This window comes from Lycium barbarum, chromosome 12 (genome assembly GCF_019175385.1).
Source record: "Lycium barbarum isolate Lr01 chromosome 12, ASM1917538v2, whole genome shotgun sequence".
NCBI classification, from domain to species: domain Eukaryota; kingdom Viridiplantae; phylum Streptophyta; class Magnoliopsida; order Solanales; family Solanaceae; genus Lycium; species Lycium barbarum.
Genome location: NC_083348.1, coordinates 85193791 through 85216218, shown reverse-complemented (window position 1 = coordinate 85216218; position 22428 = coordinate 85193791). Strand labels below are relative to the sequence as shown.

The following is a 22428-nucleotide window of genomic DNA, read 5'->3' as shown; positions in this document are numbered from 1 at the left end:
CTTCATCCCTTCTTAAACTGCAAATTACTCCCCCTGCAAGAACAACAATATCTCTGTTATTACAATGTTAAGAAATCAGTTCAAACAAGTAAACTCAATGTTCCACACAAGAGGGTTGGGATGTGGCAGGCAGGAAAGGGGCGTCAATTGTACCTGAAACCTACCTCCATGAAAAGTATTAGGCTGTAATATCTAGTGTGCCAAAGCACGCACTTCTTCATCCACAAGAAGGGCTCCTTTTACTTGTTTAATTAGTTATCCCATTCACTTCGAAGGACTTTGCAAGACATATTAGAACACAATGAATATTCCGATGACTCAATCAACCATTTTATTTTGGAAGCTTTGGAGGACTCCATAGCCTTCTGATCAGATGTACGATGGGATGATCACCCGTAACCATTAATGGCCCAACTTTAAAATGTAACGTGAAATTCAAAACTGGAAGACACTTGCTAAAGTATAAAGCAAGTTGGATGAGGAAAAAATGATACAGGGATTACACAATCATGTAGAGGATTCAGCATTTTATTAAGCTATTCAATGATTTTAAAAACGTCTTTGACTAGATGTCTATTTGAATGACAAGTCAACTTGAAAACAAGACCACAGATAGATGGATTATCAGTGATACTACGAAATAATGGAGAACTACAGGGACATCAAGACAGTCCATGAGACAAAATTTACATTCCTAGATGTAATTTTGAAAAGCAGCCTTTCATAGACTGAGTAATTTTCTGGTCTGTCAAAGAAACCGAACCAATTAGATGATTTTCATATTTATCGTAGACAAAAAGAACGTCAAGGTTTTATAATTGAGAAGTCAGGATTAGACAACCAGAAAGAGTAGTCAACTAAGACGAGGCAATCTTAACTGCCAAACCTTTAGAAGCCAGACAGTGAAATGCATTAAATTCGACTACTCATATAACATATCAGCAAGATTCTTCGATCACAAGTCCCCAAAAACATTTTAATTTATAATGTGTTCCCCTATTTCACTAGGAAAAGAGAATTAGATATTAGACCTATACTCATGTTCCCCATATAAGATAAAACATCCATTTCACTTACCTCTATACTCTAGTTTTAAACTTCTCCAAAGTTGTTTCTTTTTTTTTTTTTTTGATAAGGAGTGTTGCTTTAAAGTTCCAATTTGAATTCTTCTATCACCAAGCAACAAAATGGAAGTAAGACTTGCAGCAATACAACATGTACTAAATAAATACCCAAGTGCTAATTCATCCAAACTCTGTTTCCATATGAGGCATTCTAAAGTAAGAGGCTTCGATCAAAGTTAACTGTAGGATCAAATTTTTAAAAATCTAAGATGTCAAAAGCGAAAAATAATACAATATAAAAGGACGCAATCATTTCGAGGATCCAGAATGTTTAACTATTGAAAAACATCTTTGATTTGATGTATATTTGAATGAAAAGTCAACTCGGACACAAGATTATAGGATAGATGAATTGTCAGTGACACTAAGAAGTAATAGAGAACTAACAGCAACACAATCAATGAGCCATAGTTTACACATCCCAAGTTGTAATTTTGTAAAGAAGTCAGTCACAGACTGAGTTACTTTTCTTCTAAGATCAACGAAACTGAACCAGTTGGTTGATTTTAGAATTATCTTGGACCACATTATGACAAGGTTTTATAATTCGGAGGACATGATTAGACAACCATAAAAAGTAGTCAGCTAAGATGAGACAATCTCAACTTCCAATTTTTTAGAAGTTATAAGAAATGCAGAATTAAATTCAACTACTCGTGTAGGGTGTAACATATCAGCAAGATCCTTTTTGTAAGTCCCTCAAACATTTTACTTTATAACGTGTTCCCCCACCTCACTGGTGAAAAGAGAAACAGGATTTAGAATAACACTATTGTCCCCCCATATTCATCTAGTAGAAAACTTGATCAAATAAATAGCATGTTAGTGTCTATCGCCAAGGAAAAGCAAAAATAAAGTGGTAAAACATGCATCTCAATTACCTCTATAGTTACTTCAGACCAAGTCATCTCGTTCCTCAATCCATTTCTTCCTATCCTTTCGATATAAGGGAGCAAGGTTTTCAAAAGTGAGAAAGGATTCAAAACAGTCCAATCCACCACTAATCTTAGCATATTTGAGGGACTTCTTTTCAAGACTATACCAAAGAAACTTTTTGTTATCCATTTCCATAAGAACTTCCTTTCCAGTCACTGAATATGCTATTGGCCTTAGACAAGTAAAATGTTGACGACCCTCTAACTGGTCAAATTTTAACAACTTAATCCAAGACTGGTCGTCCTTCATCATCCATATGTCAAGATGATCCAACACATTTGCATTCCTACTAGTGAAATGACCTGCAAGCAAGCAAAGACATTCTCCCAATGCTGCCATATTCAATTGTATTGGCTCACCCAAATTGTCAGGAAATGGCACCTGCTCAAACCTCTCACTTCCAAGATTAAGACGAATCAACGGGCTCGACCTGACAGATTTTTCTTAGTTACAATCCAATGCAATGCACCTCCAGAAAAGGCACCATAATCTTCCAAAAGCAACCAGTGAGGACAAGTCTCCTTAACCTTCTTCCACCCACCAAACTTCAAACTATAAATCCTTGTCTCGGAAAATAAGGGAGGTTGATCATCAGGATGATACCATTGGGCTATTGCAACCACCTTATAATCATCAGCAGAACTATCATACCCAAAACCACCACACATTTGGGCCATCCCTGGACCACTTTCATGTGGAGTTTTGCTTGGAGGATCGAAATGACAAACATGCAATTTCCTAAACATGTTAGTTGAAGGATTCCAGACACCATTATGACCCATGCAGTTAGATATCACAAACAAACCACGACAAGAGCCCATCATCTGAGTTGGGCCATCGTGTTGCTTCAGTGGGTGGTCAAGCTCTTTTGGTTGTTGTTGTTGGGTTGAACTACTGAAGTTGTCAACACAGAAAAGGTTGTTAGCCTTGTGGTGAGCCGTGATAATAAGCGAGTTGGGCTTAAGCATGTGTTGGTTTAAGTGTGCTTGGATGAATGTTGGGCTGTCTATGAGGGTTTTGATTGATTTTGAAACGCACCTGAATCTGAGCAAAGACTTGACTGGAAGTCCAGAAAATATATCACTGATAACTTCAGGTGGAATGTTCGACATTGTGGGTAGGGTTTAGGGTTTTAGGAATGTATGAAATGGAAGAATGGGTAAGAGAGTGAGAGAGACAAAGACGCTTATGTTGTTTTTGGGTGAAGGGCTAAATTTGTCTGCTTATTCTAGACAGGATGTTCCATATTGTTTTTTGCCTGGGAATAATCATATTGTTGAAACAAAACAAAAAAGAATATTCCATACTAAAACATTGGTCATTTCTTTTTCAACATATTAACTTTAGGGTTCGTTTGGTTTGAAAACAAGTTATGTTGGGGCTAATTATGTTGAGATTGGTTATATTGGGATTAGTTATTTTGGTATTATTTGACTGTTTGATATGTTGTATTAAAAATAACATGCATTGCATAATTTCTAAGAAACTGTTTGTTTACAATAATTTCTCAGAGGTATTTTTGTCATTTTCATTATTTTATCCAGAGATAACTAATCATGGATTCCTGGTACTATTTTTCCACCGGGATAACTTATCTCGATATTATTTCTAATCCTGATATAACGTATTTCAGAATTAGTAACCCAAGATTATTTGTACTTGTCTGGCATAACAAAGGACCCCTTAATCTCTAGTCTTTATCACGGAGAGAATGGCATGGAACAAGGGTACTTTTTTCATCTTCTGTTCTATCAATATTTTACCTTACAAAATTTGTTTTTTCATGTGAAAAGTTTTAAAACGTCTATGTTATGAGAGAGTACCAAAAAGAAAGGTCATATATATAGTGCCCCTCAAAGTTGGCTCCAATCTTTTATTTGGACACTTCAATTAAGGTCGGTACGCATTGAAGACTCTAATCCTAATAAAAGTATTTCTATTGAACATCTCACACAATATGTGTAAATAAGTCTAGCCGTGTGAACTGCACGCACAATGACGTGGAAAAATTGACGAATCATTAAAAATCTTGCAGAGGCTATAAGATACAAGAATGGCTTGAAGTTTGCAATTTCATGTAGTCAACTTAGATGGGTGGATTGGTTCAATTTTCTTTTTCTTCATTTATTTGTATATGCTCTGTCTGTGTGATTGATAAAGATAATCAAAGGAAAGGTTTGGAAGAGTAATTCTGGAAGATTCAGTATATAAGATGAAGAAGAAGCAGCAAGAAGGATGTAACAATGATAGGGATGAGGATTATTGGGAGGTTGCCTTAAATGCTTCCATGCAGATTTATATGGCAAATAGGTTAAAATGGAAAGCCAGTCTGGAGAGGACCTTGGTAATAGTTCGGATTTTGGGAATGCAGAACTTCTTGGTAGGGAGTGCTATACTCCCTTAGTGGGCATACCAGCACGAATCGAGATTAGTCAAGGTAGTAAATTTCGGATACCAGATGCCTCAAGCAAAAAGAAGGTATCACAGCTTGTTTATGATAGATGATTTGGAAGGAGAGAAACCAAAGATGTTTTGAAGGCAAACAACAGTCTAACTCAAGGCTTAAATTCAGAGCTATTTCTCTGTAGCTTCTTGTTGCAGAAAGCATATATATATTGTTTATGAGGCTGAAAGTGATAGATCTCTTCAAGTCCTAGCAAGAGTAGTTGAGGAGTATGAGTTTCTCTTGTAATGCTATATATTATACATATCCAGCACTATCTAGTGCTGTTTTGTATAGAATTTTATTTACTGACAAAAAGAATGAATTTTGCTAACATCCTCAAAAAAGAATAGGAAAGAACTCAGATGTAGCCTAGCAGGTGTAGGAAGACTGCTAAAATGGGCACAAAAATAGCCAAGCTCATGCCAGGATTTGCCATGACAAAATCTTTGGTAATCTTGAGAACTTGTATTCCAGTTTGAATCCTTGCTGCCCATCTCACCATTCTTTCCAACTCATCTGATGACATAGATGAGATCACCTGTTCAGCTCTCTGTGCATCCTCCCTTGTAAGCTTCAAATTCAAATTGTTCATTCATGTTAGTGAGTTAGCCATCTATCTCTGATAATTTTATAGTGGTTGAAATGGGAATTTTTTGGGGTTGAGGGGAGGGGCTCAATATAGAGAAACTTGAAGGGGTTTAGCATAAATCTTTTGAAGGAAATAACTATAAGGCCATTGCATCTTGATTGTCATTACAAATAACTTAAAAGAAGCTCATTACTTTTCAAGACTTAAAAACTGAACAAACAAACAAAAAGGGAAACTCAGCAATCTTCACATGTTGGAACCTCAAAGTGAAATTTACAAAGCTGAGGCCCTTATGGAAGATGCAGGAAGCTTATTGAAATACAATTGGGAATCAGAAAATAACAACAGGAATGAAGACAAAGATAAAGGCACTTTTGTTCTTTCTTCTTTATATATTGGTAGTTAGTTAAAATGAATCTAAGCCTGCTGGCCCCAAGTAGCCCAGTTGGCAGAACTTCCAACTCTTGGCATGCTATTCACCTTTGAGTAGACATCAACTTTGAAGCAAGCTCCACACATTGCTCCTTCACTATCCACTCTTGGCATTGCTTTCATCTTGTAACTTGGATGCTCAAAGCTCTTCAATCCACTTTCACTGTGGTACATGCACCCTGCCAAAACAATCCATCTCATCAAAAATCAATTTTTGTTTGGACAATTCATCTGTTTCTCTCATTTAAAAAGAGCTACATACCAGTTGGGAAGGGAGCAAATGATTTGAGACAGCTTGCTTTGATATGATCCACATTATCAGAGATCATGACAGATCCATCAGATGCTATTCCCCAGAACAGCTTTGCTGTTTCATCGGCACCCTATACATAGACACCATTCATGATATTGAGTGAATGAAAAGGAAAAAAGTACTTTATGTTTTAATAGAATAAAAGAAACTGATCTTTGGTGTTTTTCTTCCTTTCCAAAACTGGTATCACCATCATCCCATATCCAATCAGAGTAAGAAGCTGTTGTTTACATACATTTATAGGGGAGATATGCACTCTCTTTTGGTGAATGTAACTGTAAGAAAAAATGCATAATGTATGTTGATGGGATGGTGAGGCCGAGCATTCAACGGAGTGGGATGAAAATGGCTGAAGTTAATTTTTCGCCTCTGCCTAAGCCTTGGTAAGCAGTTGGAGGCAACAACTACATAATAAAATAAGAGGTGCACGGTAGCTGGCTCGGACACTATCGTTACACAAAAAAATGTATATTGATGGAAAAAAACTTTAGAATTAGGAAAAAAACTTACAAGGGCAACAAAGACATTGCCAGCCTTGTGATCATAAATCACAAAGCCAAAGCTACCCTCAAGACCCTTGAGGACCTCATGAGCAGGGAATGGGCCTCTGTCACGAAGGGTGCGATATGCTTCACTCACAAGCATGGCCTCATTGGTACCCTTTGACAGCCCATATTGTTTGTTTAGTGCCCATAAGTTGTTCAAGCTTCCCATGAAAATGCAGTATATGTCATTCAACCCACAGAACAACCTGGAAAACCAAAAAAGTTCATACATTTTTCTCATTACCACAAAAAAAGCTGTAAAATAACAAAATTTGAAGAATTCAAGAATAAATCATCAACATTTAGCGAAAATTGAATCTTTATGATCATTTTATAAATAATATAGCCAAATCTCAAGGCAACGAAGTCACAGGTGATTTCTTCCTATTTGTCCACCTAGACACAGTTACCCATTAGTGCTGATGGGAGTTAAAAAGTATCTCGTGAGATTAATTTAGGCATACGTAAGCTGGCCCGGATACCATGATTCTAAAAAAATATATATATATAACCAAATCTCAATAAGAAGATCAGTTGAATTTTTTAAAAAAAAAACTTTTTTGTTGGAACAAAAGATTCACCTTTGTTGAGCATTTGATGAAGGTGGAGGTTTGCAATAGGCCAATAATGCCTTATCCATGAATCCAATAGAAAACCCATTATTGAAATTTGAAGCTAAGAAATTCTTCATAGTCTCTTCAGGGGATGCAGCCTTGTTTGATGTTTGCAAAGAGGCTGGGCTTTGAAGCTCCTTTGGTGGATCAACAACACTTTTCTTGAAAATTGCCAACATTTTTCTTTCTTTTTTTCTTCTCAAACTAAATCAATGGAATAACAAATGGTATTGAAAAAGCACACAAAGTGGGATAATATACTTTGGTAGAAATTATATGAAATGATAAGCGATTTGTGAGTATTTATAGCTAAGGGGTTGGAGGATACAAAGGTGTCAACATTATCCATTAATAATCTTGAGATGGGGAGAAAGTTAAGTTAATTTTAATAAATGGCCAAGTGGGACCATAGATTGTCTCATAGAATTTTAGTGCATAACAATTTCTAGAATTTTTTAAAAAAAAAACATTTTTTCTCTCTTGTTACTAGAGGTGGATGACATGGAAAGTCATGTTAATCTAATCAAATGGACAAGTGGATAATTGATTTTTCTTATATCGTGGTCTGGATCATCTACTGAGTAATTTTTTAAAAAGAATTTACCTAGTATTTTTGTCTTTGTTGGAATTTAAATTTGAGACTTTATAATTCTCAACCCGCTTGATTAATCAAACATTGATTATTATTAAGGATTTTAGTGCATAAGAATTATTGGATTAAATAAATCTTTTCTTTTTCTTTTTTCTCTTTTAACTTAAGGTGGATAATAACATAGGAAATATGTTGATCTTATGAAATGGACTGTTTGAGATTCTAGTTCCTAACAATTCTTGGATTAAAATTGATTTATTTGAGAAAAAGAGTTAAATTTTAATTTTGGAGAAATAAGAGAATTGGTCAAAGCTTATCTATAACAACATGGCCATGAATTGACAGTGACACAAATCCTAGTCAGCGAATCCTCCTTTTTGGGTTCTCATTTGGATAAAACTGTACTATTGTCTCCCTTCTGACATACCTTCACGTTCTTGAATCTACCTTTAATTTTATATTTTTGTCTTTGGAGTTTTATGTTGTGTTAAATGGAAAGAGAGAGAGATTTGATATTTATTTCACTCTTGCTCTTCTTCGTATCTGAACATTAGTATTAGTACTTGTATAGAAGTGAATGTTGGGCATTTAAAACCTAACTAATTACTAAATAACTATCATTGAAATGTGAATGTTTAGATTGATTTGTGATCATACAAAATTGAAAAATACAACTAGAAATAATTGTATGCGACATAAGGTATAATTACCACAAAAGAGAATAAAATCAGAGAAGGTGACAACAGAAAGTAATATATATATATATATATATATATATATATCCACATGCACCAATCCATAGATGAGAGTGTATAACAATTGAATGTGCTAAAATAAGGTAGATCTAAAATCACTTGAAGAAATTCCAAAAAAAATACAATCTCTTGTAACCAATATGAAACTAGTTAAGAACCAAACATAAGGGAAGAAAGGAGTCAATAAGGTGGTATCAACTAGTTGAATTCAGGCTTATATGTTAGTATTGACTATAATACTGATATTAGATCTGGTGTTCTACCAATTAAATTCATGTTCATATTTGAACCATTCAACATGATTTTTTTCATGAGTTGGCATCAATCTCTCACCTTGCCATCAAATAACAAAGTAGATTTTGCTTCGAAATCCTCCACAGGTCGAGGCCTCTCCTTATTGTATTGGAAGACGTAGGTGCTGTCTTCTTGCTTGTGTAGTTAGCCTTACCTGCTTAAGGCAGGAGTACGTAAAGTAGCTTCATACTTAGTTTGGAAATGCTTCCCATTTCCGTGAAACCACAAGGCCTCCCCTATAAAGATTTCTGGGAAAAGCCATTCGTCTCCGTCATAACTCGGTCTCCTTGGCCTCTCTATCGTTAGGTTGGCTTTCCTTCTCTGGCTTGCTCAGGCTTCGCTGTGCGAGCTAAGAGTCTTACCTTTGCTAGGAAGCGGTAGCAGTAGCACACTCTTCCGAGCTCGTAGGTTGACTGGCAGCCTCTTAACTTCTTTCTTTACCATCAGTTCAAGCCAGTAATTGCTCCTGGCTTTCGAACAAGTATAGCACCAACAGATGGCGCAAACAAATCCTTACAGAGAAGAGCCAAGGCTTTTTCACTTCGGACAAGTCAAACTGACGACTTTTAACAATACCTGATTTTTAACATTCAGAAGTAAACATATTTCTTAAGGTAAGTATATTATTAACTTCAAATTTAGCAACTCCATGAGAAGTATATTGAAATTATAAGGTTATCAGTTATCATAACGAGGATTTTCCATCGCCACATGGGCAAATTTCGTCTTTGTTCTTATCTTTTAGGTCAATCCATTCTAAATGATTTATTTCATTCAGTCCTAGAGTGTTGCCTAACTGGCACTTAATAGACAGCATTGCAAGGTTCTGGAAATACAGTAAATAGCTTCAATAATATTAAAATCTGGTCATTACAGTAGTTTGAACGAGGAACTTGAAACATGAAAAGCCTTTCCTAGTAGACAGACTATTATCGAACAGCCCAAACCACCCAGCACCCACCATTGGTGCGTTAGAGTAGCAATTGTGATAGGAAAAAAAAAATTATTGAAAAGCCTCGATTGCAGCTAAATGACAATTACAAGCACTACACCTATACAAGACTATAAACATGGGAAGATTTTCAGAAACCTAAGCGGAATAATCCTTGTCATAGTATTTGTCTTCGGGGTAATAAATGGCAACAGCGGTATTCCCTCCAAATCTCCTGCCGCCAAGTGCAGCCTTGGCGGTAGTGCAACCGACAGTGTCTGAGTACTCGAGAAATACCTGCAATTTGAAACATAAACCATCTACGGAGAGGGGATTCCAGATCAAAAAAGTCTTTTATAATTGTTGTGTATTATCCTCAACGATTGATTTTGATTTTATGGCTGCAACACCAATGTCTAGTGAACTTTCAAGATACACATTACTGGCAAAATTATCAATCTGACGGTAATGCTATATTTTGTGAGTCCTTCCAATTCTTCGTGCAGCAAAAACACAAACTCATACCAGTATCTGTAGGACAGATGAGGAAAGAAAGCCTAAAACTTGCTTATGCATCAAGTTTTCGTTCAAAATTGCCAAGTAGAAATTTACTATGACTTTCAAAATCTAGAACCAAACAATACAGAAGAGACTAAGGGATGACTGCAAGTAACTGAGCACCTTAGTTTCTCAATTGTCAACCACGAAGTGACCATGGGCTTCCCATGGCAATAAATTTGTACTTGTTTTATGGCTCAGTTGAACAATAAAAAGTATTGCGAAGCACACAGCAAAGACACAAGAATACCCAGGATAACAACATTGAGTCGATTCCTAAAGCTGGGACAGAAATAAAAATGACAACAGTATTACCTTCCCATGACCCTCGATCATTTGTTGATCAGGTTCCGGCCGAGGAATAACAACATCAATCAAGTCACCTATAATTCAGCCAAAGGAAATCCGTTAATGACTTAGCAATACCACACAATAAATAAGGAAATTCTAATAAATTGAATCATTTATCATATATTCAAAAATGTTTTGCCCATAGAACCGAAGAACTCTTAAAACTCCAGTTATATTTTTCCCTTTAATCTTTAGTCGTTCCCAAGTTATCAGAGAGAAGCTCCCTGTGTACAGGGTTATTTAGAACTGCCTCATAATTAATCAATCTGAAAGTTCCTCCTGTTCAATCATTTTTCTGAATAGAAGCATTTTCTTTGCGTATATGGGAAACAGCTTGAAACATAAACAACATATTATAAAACAAAAAAGAGACAAAAGATAAATTAATGAACAAGAAGCTGCAGTTACCAAATTTTTGGCCTTCTTCTTTCATGTCTTCCAAAATTTCTCCATACTCTATGTCGTCAAATAATTCTTGAGGGGTAATCACCTTCATTACATTCAGAGGAAGATAACCCATTAGCACTACTTTGATATGTTTACCATTACCTTTAAATATAAGTATATAACCGATATTCTTGTTTCCCAGACATGTAAATACCTCAGTTAAGCATAACACCTTGGTTGGAATTTCAGCAGTCACAGCAGGTCCTATCTCTGTACCAGGAATAGTCATACCGCTAGCTTCAAAAGCCATTTTCTGCAGGAAAGCAATGTAATCCTTTAGCATTTAAAAGTACTGAAAAATGCTCACTCTGTCCCAATCACTTTTGGCTTATTGAGGTCAAATTGACCAATTTTAGGAGTTAGATCGGATCAACTTTATTTATTATATTGAATTAAGATTTAGAAATTAAGTTTCACAACTATAAATTGCAATTTCCTCATACCAAACTGCACACGAACATATTCTAAAATGTTGGTCAAAGTTCACTTAGCTCAAACCCAGGAAAGTGAAAATGTTTAAACATTTGGGACAAAAGAGAGTATTTAGAATGATAAGTTAATACTGTAGTAGATAACTTCATCAAAAAGTTAATACTGTAGATTTTTTATTTTTTTTGGATGACATGGGAACCCGCAGCCGCTACCCTTCGGGTGCGCACAGGGTAAACCTAGCTCCTGTGCAATAGCTCGCAAACCACACAGGAGAGGTAACCCGCACTAGGCAAGCCCGGTGCGACGAGCTCGACCCAGAAGGCAAATCCCCTGCTGTCGTAGGCAGTTAATACTGTAGATAACATTCAACCTGCATAGCTATATGCTGCCTTGCCTGGGCTAATATACACTCCTGTTCAGATTTCACCTGCCCACTGCTGTCAAACATGATTGGAAAAAGTCATATAAAAAAGCATAACAAAATTACCATGCAATGGTTAAATACAGAATAGCCCTTTCCGAACCACAAGTGTGGTTCCAGCAACAAAACATGAAAGACATGCCATGAGTTCCCGGGTCCCTTCACCAAAATAACATATGGAAGACATAGTGTATGGAAAGAAATTAATCATCATTCAAAAGCTTTTAGTTTCTGCTTTAACATAGTTAAGCTCAAGGCAGTTTACAAATTCTACTTTCAGAGCCAGACGAAGTAGGTATGCAAGACACACATTTCTTGGGTCTCATAATGTACTTCCACATATCATTTCAGAGGAAGGTCTCTCTTATACATGAACCTCGAAAACATAATAATCTGTCAATATACAGCGTAGATCAGGATGATGAACGCCAAATGTAAACAATAAGACGAGTTCAGTTTAGAAAATTTGATCTGTTACTGTAAATGATTGCTTCAGATACTAAACAGAAAAAGAGGTACGACAAAGAAGCCTTGATGGCTTCATCCATAAGACACAAACAAAGAGGTAATGCAAGATTTAGAGAAAATTCCAAAAGCAATCTTACATGGCCTTACATATTGCCAGTCTTCAATCATTAGATTTCCTAAAGCTGGATGAAAACATACCTAGAGGTAGCACGTCGAACCGTCAGTGTTTTGTCACCCATTTTTAAGCCATTCAAAGCAGCACAAGCAATGTCTGTAACTAATGGATCCTGAAGCAAGTAATAGTTGGTCAGCTACCCAATACAAGGTAGAACTTTCTTCAGCACTACCAAGAAGCAATAGCATTTCATCTAATGGAGGTGAAAAGCAGATCTAGAATAAACAGAGGAGGACAATTCAGTGTGGACTCGGTGAAACAGCTGCAAATTTGGTAAACTTTTGAGCATTTTACTCAACTGGCATGAAGATGAGACAGTATCCCTACTTTTCAAAATAGAAAGAGACTGGACGGAGAGAAGTGCTGGCGAGGAGAACAAGAAACTATAAATGCTCTGAAATCTAAACTAATTGGGAGGACTTTGTTTGTAATCTGTAACTAAACAGATCAACATCTTCAGTGAACTTTTCCTTATCAGTGACATCTTCAGTAAACTATGATGGGAGGAATAATGAGAAAATCCAGAATAGGAAGAATGGAGAGAGATTAAGTAAACTATCAGCAAATGGATGATATGCTGCAGTAAAGAAACTGAGGATCGCTGTAGGATCAGCCAGGTATCTATGAGAGCCCATAATGTGGAAATGAAGTGGAGGCATCTACGGAGGATCAGGCTAGGTATCTATGAGAGCCCATAATATAGCATTAACTGATCAGTGGAGTAATTAGGTATAAGTAAAAAACCATATAGAGAAACAAAGGAATCAAGGTCCTTTGTTATTTATAGGTTAAGACAAAGTAGGACATCCCGCATTAGGTAGATACTGGTCCCGTGTACTCCCTTGTTGTATATCGACAATACTTGATGCAGTAATGAAAAATTAACTTGAAGTATATCAACAAAAACAAATAGAAGCAATAAAAAAAATTGCACCTGAAAGCAAAACTATTGACCCTAGATATCAACCAGCAAGCTCAATCACACACCTTAGGATCAACTCAATCAAGTAATTGAGAGACAGAGCATATGATCTTGCTTTTACAAGAATAAAAAATGATGCACATAAACTATAGAGCCAAGACTTGAAAAATAGCAAAATTTCAGTCTGAAGGGCATGGGATCAGATTAGCTGGAGGAGGACAAGTTAATAGTCAAATTGTGGAATGATATTTACAAAAATGAAGATCAAAAGAAGAAATACATCTAACTGTTACCTACTCAAAAAAGAAGAAATACATCTAACCGTTACCTTCTCAAAAAAGAAGAAATACATCTAATTAATCAGCTTGAAAAATCAATCTGGAAATGGAAAGAGTTGGAACATTTTCTACATCTAGAAAGTCTAAGGCAAGAATGAACTTAGATATCAGCTAAATTACCTGATATGTGCAGAAACCATAACCTTTAGAGTTTCCTGTCTCTCTATCCTTAACCACCTCAAATCTACGCAAAAGTCTGCACTAGACAACATTCAGTAGATCAGAGTTCCAGTAAAATTCTGAAACTTAGTGACAATTGCCAACTAATAAAGATTTGCGTACCCAAAAGACTCCAGCAGTTCTTTTATCTGCACTTCAGTAAAAAGGTATGGCAATCCACCAACAAAAATACGATCAGGTTCCTCCGCGCCCCCTGTTGCTCTGGCAAATGATGAGAAAAATATGCACGTGAAGACAAAAACAAAAAAGGATACAGCTGGGCATGGAAGAAATAAAGAGAAAAAGGATATGGTTATTTGTCAGAACATAGATCAGACATCATACACAAAAATAGTCGCCCAAAAAAGAGGACAACAAAGTACTGTTATTGTTATAGACTCAAAGGCCAAGGAGAATGTAAGCATCCACATATTTTCTCAGTGTAAAGGTGTTTGGTGTGCATCTTTATGTTCCCATGTCCAATCCACTTCCCCTCCGTAAAAAATCTCAAAAAGGGGGAGAGAAGAGAAACTAAAAATTAACAGGGAAAAGTTTGAAGAATTAATGTTACACATTGTGCTCATTGTTTAGAGATATAACAAACCCGTACAGTTGGAGCATCTCACAATATGTCCACATTAAGCCAGTCTCAACAACAACAATAATAATATTCAGTAGTCATAGTAAAAGTTCTTTATACTTTCCACTGGCATATAAATCTACGATAGGACTAAAAGACTCCTAAAAAACATAAGACTTACTAAAGTAAACGTATTAACATAAAAAAATAGTCCCGGCAAATAGGTATCGTGTATATAAATCTTTTTCTTCCATTATATTCTTCCTCTAGGTCTGCGTGGCATTGAAAGAAATGCTGCCAGCTTTATCGAGTTTCAGAGGTGAGAAGGTCAAAAAATGAGTTCATTCCAAAAGGTTGTAGGTCTTTCAAGACAACTTCTGTTCATGTGATTTTAGGACTACGTCGTCCTCTTTTTACACATTTATTCACCATGGTTTTGCACCTATACACCAGTGCATCGGAAGGTTGACGGGCGATATGACCAAATCATTTCAAGTGACCTTCTCTGATTTTATTCACGATGTATCCTACTTGAATTTTCTGCCGGATATGATCATTTCCAATCTTGTATGACGGCACATGCATCTTAGCAACACTCATCTTGTGGATATATTGGACTTCAGCGGCCAAACATTCACTCCTATATACTGTTGGCCTTATAATTGTTCTATAGGTGGGATTACATTGGATATGTTGTTGTTGTATAATTGTTCTATAGAACTTACCTTTCTAATACCAATCAAGCAAAATTAGGCCACCTTAAAACAGGGCACGAATTTCTGCAGCGACAGCAATGAAGGAAAATAGACAACTTCCACTTACCCAGGCGTGAGTCCAGCAGCAGTTAAGTCAAGGTGAGGGCTTGGATGGCCAGGACCAAGTGCAGCAGCCAAAGAAGGATTGTAATCAGTAGGCCTTCGAATCCTGACGGAAACTCCCTGTTTACAGTAAAGCATAGACAATACAAATAGTTAGACTAAGAAATGCACCTGGCGAAACAAAGAACTAGAGACACAGGCTCACAGTTTTGCAAACAACAAAGTACATTCATTTATATATGTGATTGTCAATGGGGAAGAATATTTTGAAGATTTTTCATTTGTCTGCAGAGAATATGTTCAACGGAACAGGTACTGCTATTATGGAGAACTAATGCTCATAAGCAAATTGTGAAGTTTAAGCCAAAAAGTGTCTTCCAATCTATTCCTCTTGAAATATCACGCAGAACAAAGAAATTTCTTTTAAAGTCAAAAGTTGTTTTCCAAACTCTTTCTCCTTAAACATGTTCAGAAAAAAGAGGCGGGAAATTTTCAGCATTAGAAGTGCTTTCATTTGAATAAGAAAATAAAGAGTATTTGAAGCGCTTTCTATTACTCACAACATGATGAGAGTTGCATCATCTATCAAAACCAGTCAGCATCACCAATTAACCTCAATGAGATGATTTATGAAGATCCCCGAATGATTGAGCACTATAGGGCATAGATGGATCTCATTATACAGAATTACACATACGGTTCTATTCATGAAGAATTGGGACTTTGTTTCCATCTCATGTATTATAACGAAAAACTGTGTTTCCATCTCATGTATTGTAACGAAAAACCCCACAAACAGAACAAAAGAAAAAAGAAGAAGAACAATAAAAAGTGAATAGTTTTTTTCAATTAATAAGTTATGACATATCTTTCCAGCCATAGATATAAAAATTATCTTAAGTCCCTTGGGTCTCCTTTGCTCTTTCTTCACGCTACCAAACCACCACCGAATCCCTTACCCTCAAATTAGAAAATAAAAATAATAAGTGTTAGAACTTTAAGTCACTTCTCATTGAGCCAAAACAGAGAATACTAGATGAACCCCGAAACTAATACATAAAAGAGAAAAGGTTGTAGTTTAACATGCCTCAAAAACAACTCCATCTAATGCCATTGCATTACTGGCTTCTTCAACTGTTCTCATCTCCACAAATGCAAACTTCTTTTCATGATTAATGTACACATTGACAACTGCATCACCTGAGATTCAGAAAAAGGTTAAACTCATGAGGGGTGTAACAGTGGAAATGTATGAAGGTATCACTTTCAAAATTTGAACGCACCTGGGCCAGCAGAATTTCCACCAACTGCAATCATAACATGACTAAAAAATGCGGAGATGGTCTGTTTCAGATGCAGCAAAAGCAGAAGAAATAAGAAATCCCAAGAGAAGCAAAATTTGATATGACAAGATTCCTATTCTAACACACTACCATACAGAACATTTTTCTTACATAGGATACCACACTTGAGACTTGGAGCATTTCAGTGTCGACTCACGCTTACAAGTACACGTAAGGGACACATTTGGCCTCATTATAGTCTTATAGTTGAGTTAAATGTCAGCTTGTTATAATGGGACAATTCCAGCACTAGGAGAATTTTCAAAGGGACATGCCCCTCAATCCCAAATTAGCAGGAGCACAAGGCTATGCCCTAATTTATAAAAAGATCAACATCGTAAGTGATATGCCTATTGCTAGGGAGCTCTTTCCAAAACATTTCCTCCTCCAGTTAAAATCTATACCTGCCTCCCAACCCTAAAATGAGCCTCTGCTTTCACCATTTTCTCGCCCTTTTTACCATAAAACGATCCCTAAGAGCCATCACCGTTCTTTTTTCTAATAATACGCACAGTTCGAATCTCCATGGATAATGGGCATGCACCCTAACCCTTCTAAATACCAGACTTCTGGTCTGTTGCAAGGTTCAAACTCATGACGCGAAGAACCATTACCAATCTTAATATCCATGTAATATAATTCAGCCTCTACAATGTGCAAGATGGTAACGTATAACATGTGCCATTAAGTCATGACAACCATTTCAGGGAGTAGTCAGGACAATATGGATGAAAGATGATGGAAATGGACCATTATACCAATATCTCCATACCTGTTCATTAGCCAGAGGTGGAAGTCCACCAACATAGACTCGTCGTGCATGCCTTGTAGCCTATGAGGTAAAAAAAAAAAAGTGAATCACTTGCTCCAAAACAGAAGAGAATTGAGCTTCAGAAGAATATAGTTACTTGCTGACTCATGGCTTGGACTGGCAGGAAAGGGAATGAACCTAACACATTAACCTGATAAAGACGCCTTATTCAGAGAAATAATTAAATGGATCCATTGGGAAAACTTACATTTGAGGAAGCACAAATAAATATAAGAAACAATCATATAAATTAAAATAGTCGTACCTGAGTTGCATCAGTTGGAAAAACATTTTGTAACATTCCCGGAATTGATGGATAGGCATTGGAAGAACCCAGAACTTGTTCTACATAATGAGGACTAAGTCAATAGGGAATCAACACTGATGAAAATCAAAATGTAAAATCTGAGAAATTTTGTGTCGCAACTGACAAATGACAGATTTAAATGCTGAAATTCAACAGATTACCTAAAACATTTTTAATAAAAATTAGCCTCAGAGACAAAGGGATCATGGTAGAAGTTATTTACCAGAAGAAAGCGCATAAAAGGGAAAAGCACCTATTTCTTACCTAGATATATACCATTCAGATAATAAAACAAGTATTATATTCCACCACTGCAGGTTCCCGGATAACAATTGCGAGTCTACCAAATTACAACAGTTGTTGATGATGGAAAAGTTCCAGCTAACTGAAGCACTGATTCCTCCTTGAATTAAATCTACAGTCCTCACGCCCATGAATAGCATGGTGGGACATAAAGTCCAATATTGCCTTCTTAGCCATATGTAACAAAATCACAAACAAGGAACCAACACAACAGCAAACAACACAACAATGATCTCTCAGTTCAAGTAGAAATTATCATCATGAAATCAAATTAAAGCTTATCCTATTGAACATAACCATAAATCTCTAAATACAGGACTGAAATCATTTTAGGGAGGAGAGAGCTATAATTATATGTGCAGTTGAGGTTCCAAATGCTAACCTGCCCCACTAGAAAAAGATGTTGCAACTGGTGGAGCCATATCAAAGCCACTTGTCCGCTTGCTGTCGAAAAGTAAACATAGATCATGCCAAATCAATTTAGTGGATGCCTCGAAGGATACAAATGAGTGAATCAAGGATTTTCTCTATGATTTTGAGTAAAATATATTCAAGAAAACAAAAGAATCCCTCACAGAAAAATGAAATAGAGCATTGAGAAAGACATAAATTATCTTAATATAAGCAAAACTTTGCAAACGTTTTAAAGAGAAACCACATAATAATGTGACTAATAGAAATCTTGCCATATTTTGTGAAAAGGAAACCTATGAGTACAACATATTAGTTATCAACTTGGAAATTCATATTGTTAACAAAAAATTATAAGAAAACCTCTTTGGGGGTAAAGGAGAACTTGATCTTGATCTAGCTTTGCCATGAGACCGGTCCTTTGACCTAGAACGCGATTTGCGGGTCTCACCCTTCTCTCTACCTCCATGACCCTGGCGCCTATAAAATCACAATAATAACCAAATGACCAAATAACCGTGATAATCATTTATCCAATGTATTACTTTTATTTGTAAACACAATCATGTAAGCTATATATATGATCGATCATCAGGCAAAAGGTTTACAGGAATAATTTGGCTTTGTGTTTTCTTTAATGCTTTAATACAGTAATAAACAACCAAGTAGTTGTTGCCATGAGAAGTACAAAGAGAGATAGGAAACGATAAGCGTCTTCTTTTTTCTTTCTATTGGCACTTTCCCCACTTCCAAGTTGTGGAATCTTATTTTGAACACGTTTTGGGGGGAAATATGTGATGCCAAATAATGTCAAGGAACTCCTTGGGTGTTACGGCAGATTATGGAGAAGCACACCTGCATCTGTGTGTTGGGTGGTGTAGAAAGAAAGGAATCAAAGATGAAGAGCTACAGCTGTTTATCTTCAAACATCGATGCTTAGTTACTTAGCTTTTCAATGAATTTACGTATGCATATGAAGAGGACACTACAATAGATTCATTTAGCTTGTTACAAAGTTGAACAGATTTTGTACTTGGGACATCCTATTTTAGTGTCCGGAACTGCCTTGGTGCTAGATTTGCCCATTGATAGAACTCTTAAACCTTTACTTATAAAAATAATTGTATAAAAGTTAAGGAAATCAATAAAATAAATATTCTTTTTATTGGTGAAACCAAACAAAGAATTATCTTGCATTGAGTAAAATTACAACTGTACAAAGACTTCCAGCTGAGAGCCAATTGGATTGCCTTGATTTCCTGAAGCCAACTGTTTATCTGATTCCAGAAGCACTATCTAGATTAATTTGTGTGTTTCCAAAAACAACAAATCCTATGAATTACCTAATTCACTAATTATAAATTCTTCCCATTGCATGTACTTGTAACATTTAAAAATTGAACAGAGCAGAATGCACCACGAGGGAAGTATGACCAAACAATTTAAATGAACAGACTTTATCCACCACCACCACCCCCAAAAAAGAGAACCATTAAACGAATGGAAAGATCTAAAAGCTTATGCATACAAACACTCTTTCTAAAATGACCTGTCAAATTTATTGCTCCTGGAACGGCTGTAATCCTCATTATCATCATTTCTTCTGTAGCTCCTAGTGCTTTTATCCTTGTAGTCCCCACGGTGATGATCTTGATCTCCGGAATATTTATCCCTCGCTCTATAGTGCTGAGATCCATTAGACTGGCTCTGGAAAGTTCAATTAGACAATATTCTGAGATTAGGTCAAAGCAGCAAGCAGAGAAATATATGGTTATGAGTTCAGGGGATCACATACAAACTAAAATTGGTTTTTCCGATAAAAATTCCCAATCAAGAGTTTCGTCGTTGGGGTTGACAATGTAAGGAAACAAAAAAGAGATGGCCTTTTGTAAGTATGAGCACTTGAAATTCCACCAAATTGTATGAACATAACAAGCATTTTTCGGTAATTAAACATCATGGTTACTTCTGAACTATGCCATTCCAAATTCCATAATACTCCTGTGATATCCAACACCACTCTACATGGTTCCAACTTCCAAATATGTTTAGCAACTTTAGATTGGCATACCAGAGAACAAGTATGGACTTGCTACATACATGGGGACCACAATTTTTAGTATCCTTTTTACCTTTTTAATATAGTGATGTCCGGATCAACTTAGCGGCACCTCGACTAATCCACCGAGTACCTTCTATTTCTTGCAGGCACATATATCGGACAGCTCTTTCCACCAAAGCTTAGACAGATTGGAAGAAATCGCCTACCTTTTTTTGTCAACATATGTCTCCCATGGTCGAGACCAAGGTCCATTACAACTTCAATGCAACAAACACCCTTAGGTGCTACTTTCTACTTTCTCAAGAAACAGGGGAAAATGAAATTAATAAGCTCATATGTTTTAACTTTCCTTCTTGAAGTTCTTAGAAATATGAATTTCAAAAGCATTTTGCCACAGCCATGTGATGGAAATTTCAGTCAGAGTGGCAAAGTAATTATAAAAGTCCCATTTGCACAGAACTATTTTTCATCCTACAAATTTGGTAACAAGTTCAAATTTTGTAATGATAGAATCAGATTATTCGAGTCGAGCAAATTTAGAGCAATCTTTATTCAACTAAACTGCTGCTTGCAATGACAAACAGCATTCTTTGTTTCACAGATTATATTGTTTTAGCTCCACGTCCAAGATTACCAGCTTATACACACGATGCCATTTCTTTAACCAAATAAGATAGTAAAGTTTCTAACTTTTGTAATAATTGAATCAGACTATTCGAGTGGAGCAAAATTAGAGCATTTTGAATTAATTAATTAATACAATGGCCAAATAAAATAAAGAAAAAAATTAACCTCGTGATGATTCAACTTGCGATCTTTGTAAGAATACGGAGAGGATCTTCTACGATCGTCATTTTTGGTTTCATAGCGAGGCATATTTTGAATCTTTGATCACCAAACCCTAGCCTAGTTCTTTGATTTTTTATGGAAACGAAAATTGGGGACAATTTCGATTTTGAACTTCGGGTATCAGAGTACTCCACTTAGTGGGCTGAAAGATTAGGCCCAAATTTAAGTGATTGCTTAGTGGGCTGAATTCTCTCACAGTTCTTGTTGTTAAGGATGGGGGTCATTGGCACTTATCCCTTATTTTGTGTGGGTCTTTAATTTTAGGGGAAAGGACACAAATGGCCACCGGGCCATAAAATAATCTCACACGCTGGCCCATCTATTCTCAAACTTAAAAATTAGCCCATAAATTATTTTCATTCGTTTGCCAAAATCTGAAGCAAGTCTTTTGTGGCAACTTTTAGTCGCAAAGTCGCCACAAACGATCTAAAAAGTCGCCACTAAAAGCCCAGGTGCTTTAAAAAAAAAAAAAAAAAAAGGACTTTTTGTGGCGACTTTTGAGCTACTAAAGAAAAATCAGGCTTTTAGTGACAGTTAAAAAAGTCGCCACCAAAGGTTAAACATCCGAAAACATGTATAATATATGTATATTTAGTAAGAAATATCCCAAAAAACTCTGAGGCGATTCTTGTATATAATATGTATCATTTGTGTATAAAAATACGTATCAGTACCTATCTGTAATGTATAGAAATTGTATAAAATATGAATCACTAAGGTATATATCATTTTTATATATAATATGTATCAATTGTGTATATAATGTGTATTATAGAATAGAAAATTGTATCGTTTTTGTATATAATATGTATCATTTTTGTATAGAAAGTGTATATATAATTCCAACATGTATACATAAACTGTATCAGTCTTGTATAGAAAGTACATCATACGTATAAAAAATATATCATAGAAACTGTATCATTGTGGTATATAATATGTATCACTATTGTATATGTAAAAAAAAATATCATATCATTATTATATAATATGTGTCTAATAAATGTATAATTAACCTATAATTTATGTATAATAAATGTATGATTAATTCCAGCATATGTATATAAATTGTATCATTCTTGTATATAAAGTGTATAACTAA

General features: G+C 35.9%; 2 protein-coding genes and 1 pseudogene across 5 annotated transcripts; all 3 read right to left on the bottom strand.

Moving 5' to 3' along the window:
• Positions 1–1984: 1984 nt before the first annotated feature.
• On the bottom strand, positions 1985–3639 carry LOC132622974 (F-box protein CPR1-like; annotated as a pseudogene).
• A 1564-nt stretch (positions 3640–5203) lies between these two features.
• LOC132622975 (stem-specific protein TSJT1-like) lies at positions 5204–7312 on the bottom strand. Its single transcript, XM_060337664.1, has 4 exons — positions 6967–7312; positions 6351–6591; positions 5790–5910; positions 5204–5706 (listed from the first exon to the last, which is right to left on the bottom strand). The coding sequence occupies exons 1-4, from the start codon at positions 7176–7178 to the stop codon at positions 5513–5515; spliced, it is 768 nt and encodes a 255-aa protein (XP_060193647.1). The 5' UTR covers positions 7179–7312; the 3' UTR covers positions 5204–5512.
• Positions 7313–9473: 2161 nt separating this feature from the next.
• LOC132624059 (splicing factor U2af large subunit B-like) lies at positions 9474–21442 on the bottom strand. Of its 4 annotated transcripts, none has more exons than XM_060338895.1 (18): positions 21270–21442; positions 19965–20122; positions 18779–18895; positions 18387–18448; positions 17660–17739; positions 17492–17545; positions 17356–17415; positions 16524–16584; positions 16324–16440; positions 15245–15356; positions 13966–14064; positions 13804–13879; positions 12447–12535; positions 11754–11796; positions 11082–11180; positions 10889–10970; positions 10445–10512; positions 9474–9868 (listed from the first exon to the last, which is right to left on the bottom strand). In XM_060338895.1, exons 1-18 carry the CDS (start codon positions 21351–21353, stop codon positions 9731–9733), a joined length of 1599 nt encoding a protein of 532 aa, XP_060194878.1. In that variant the 5' UTR covers positions 21354–21442; the 3' UTR covers positions 9474–9730. The 4 variants fall into 4 exon arrangements, with proteins under 4 accessions (XP_060194878.1, XP_060194879.1, XP_060194876.1 ...); XM_060338896.1 differs by having other exon boundaries at positions 11754–11793; positions 21270–21441; XM_060338893.1 differs by having other exon boundaries at positions 11730–11796; positions 21270–21440.
• Positions 21443–22428: the final 986 nt, after the last annotated feature.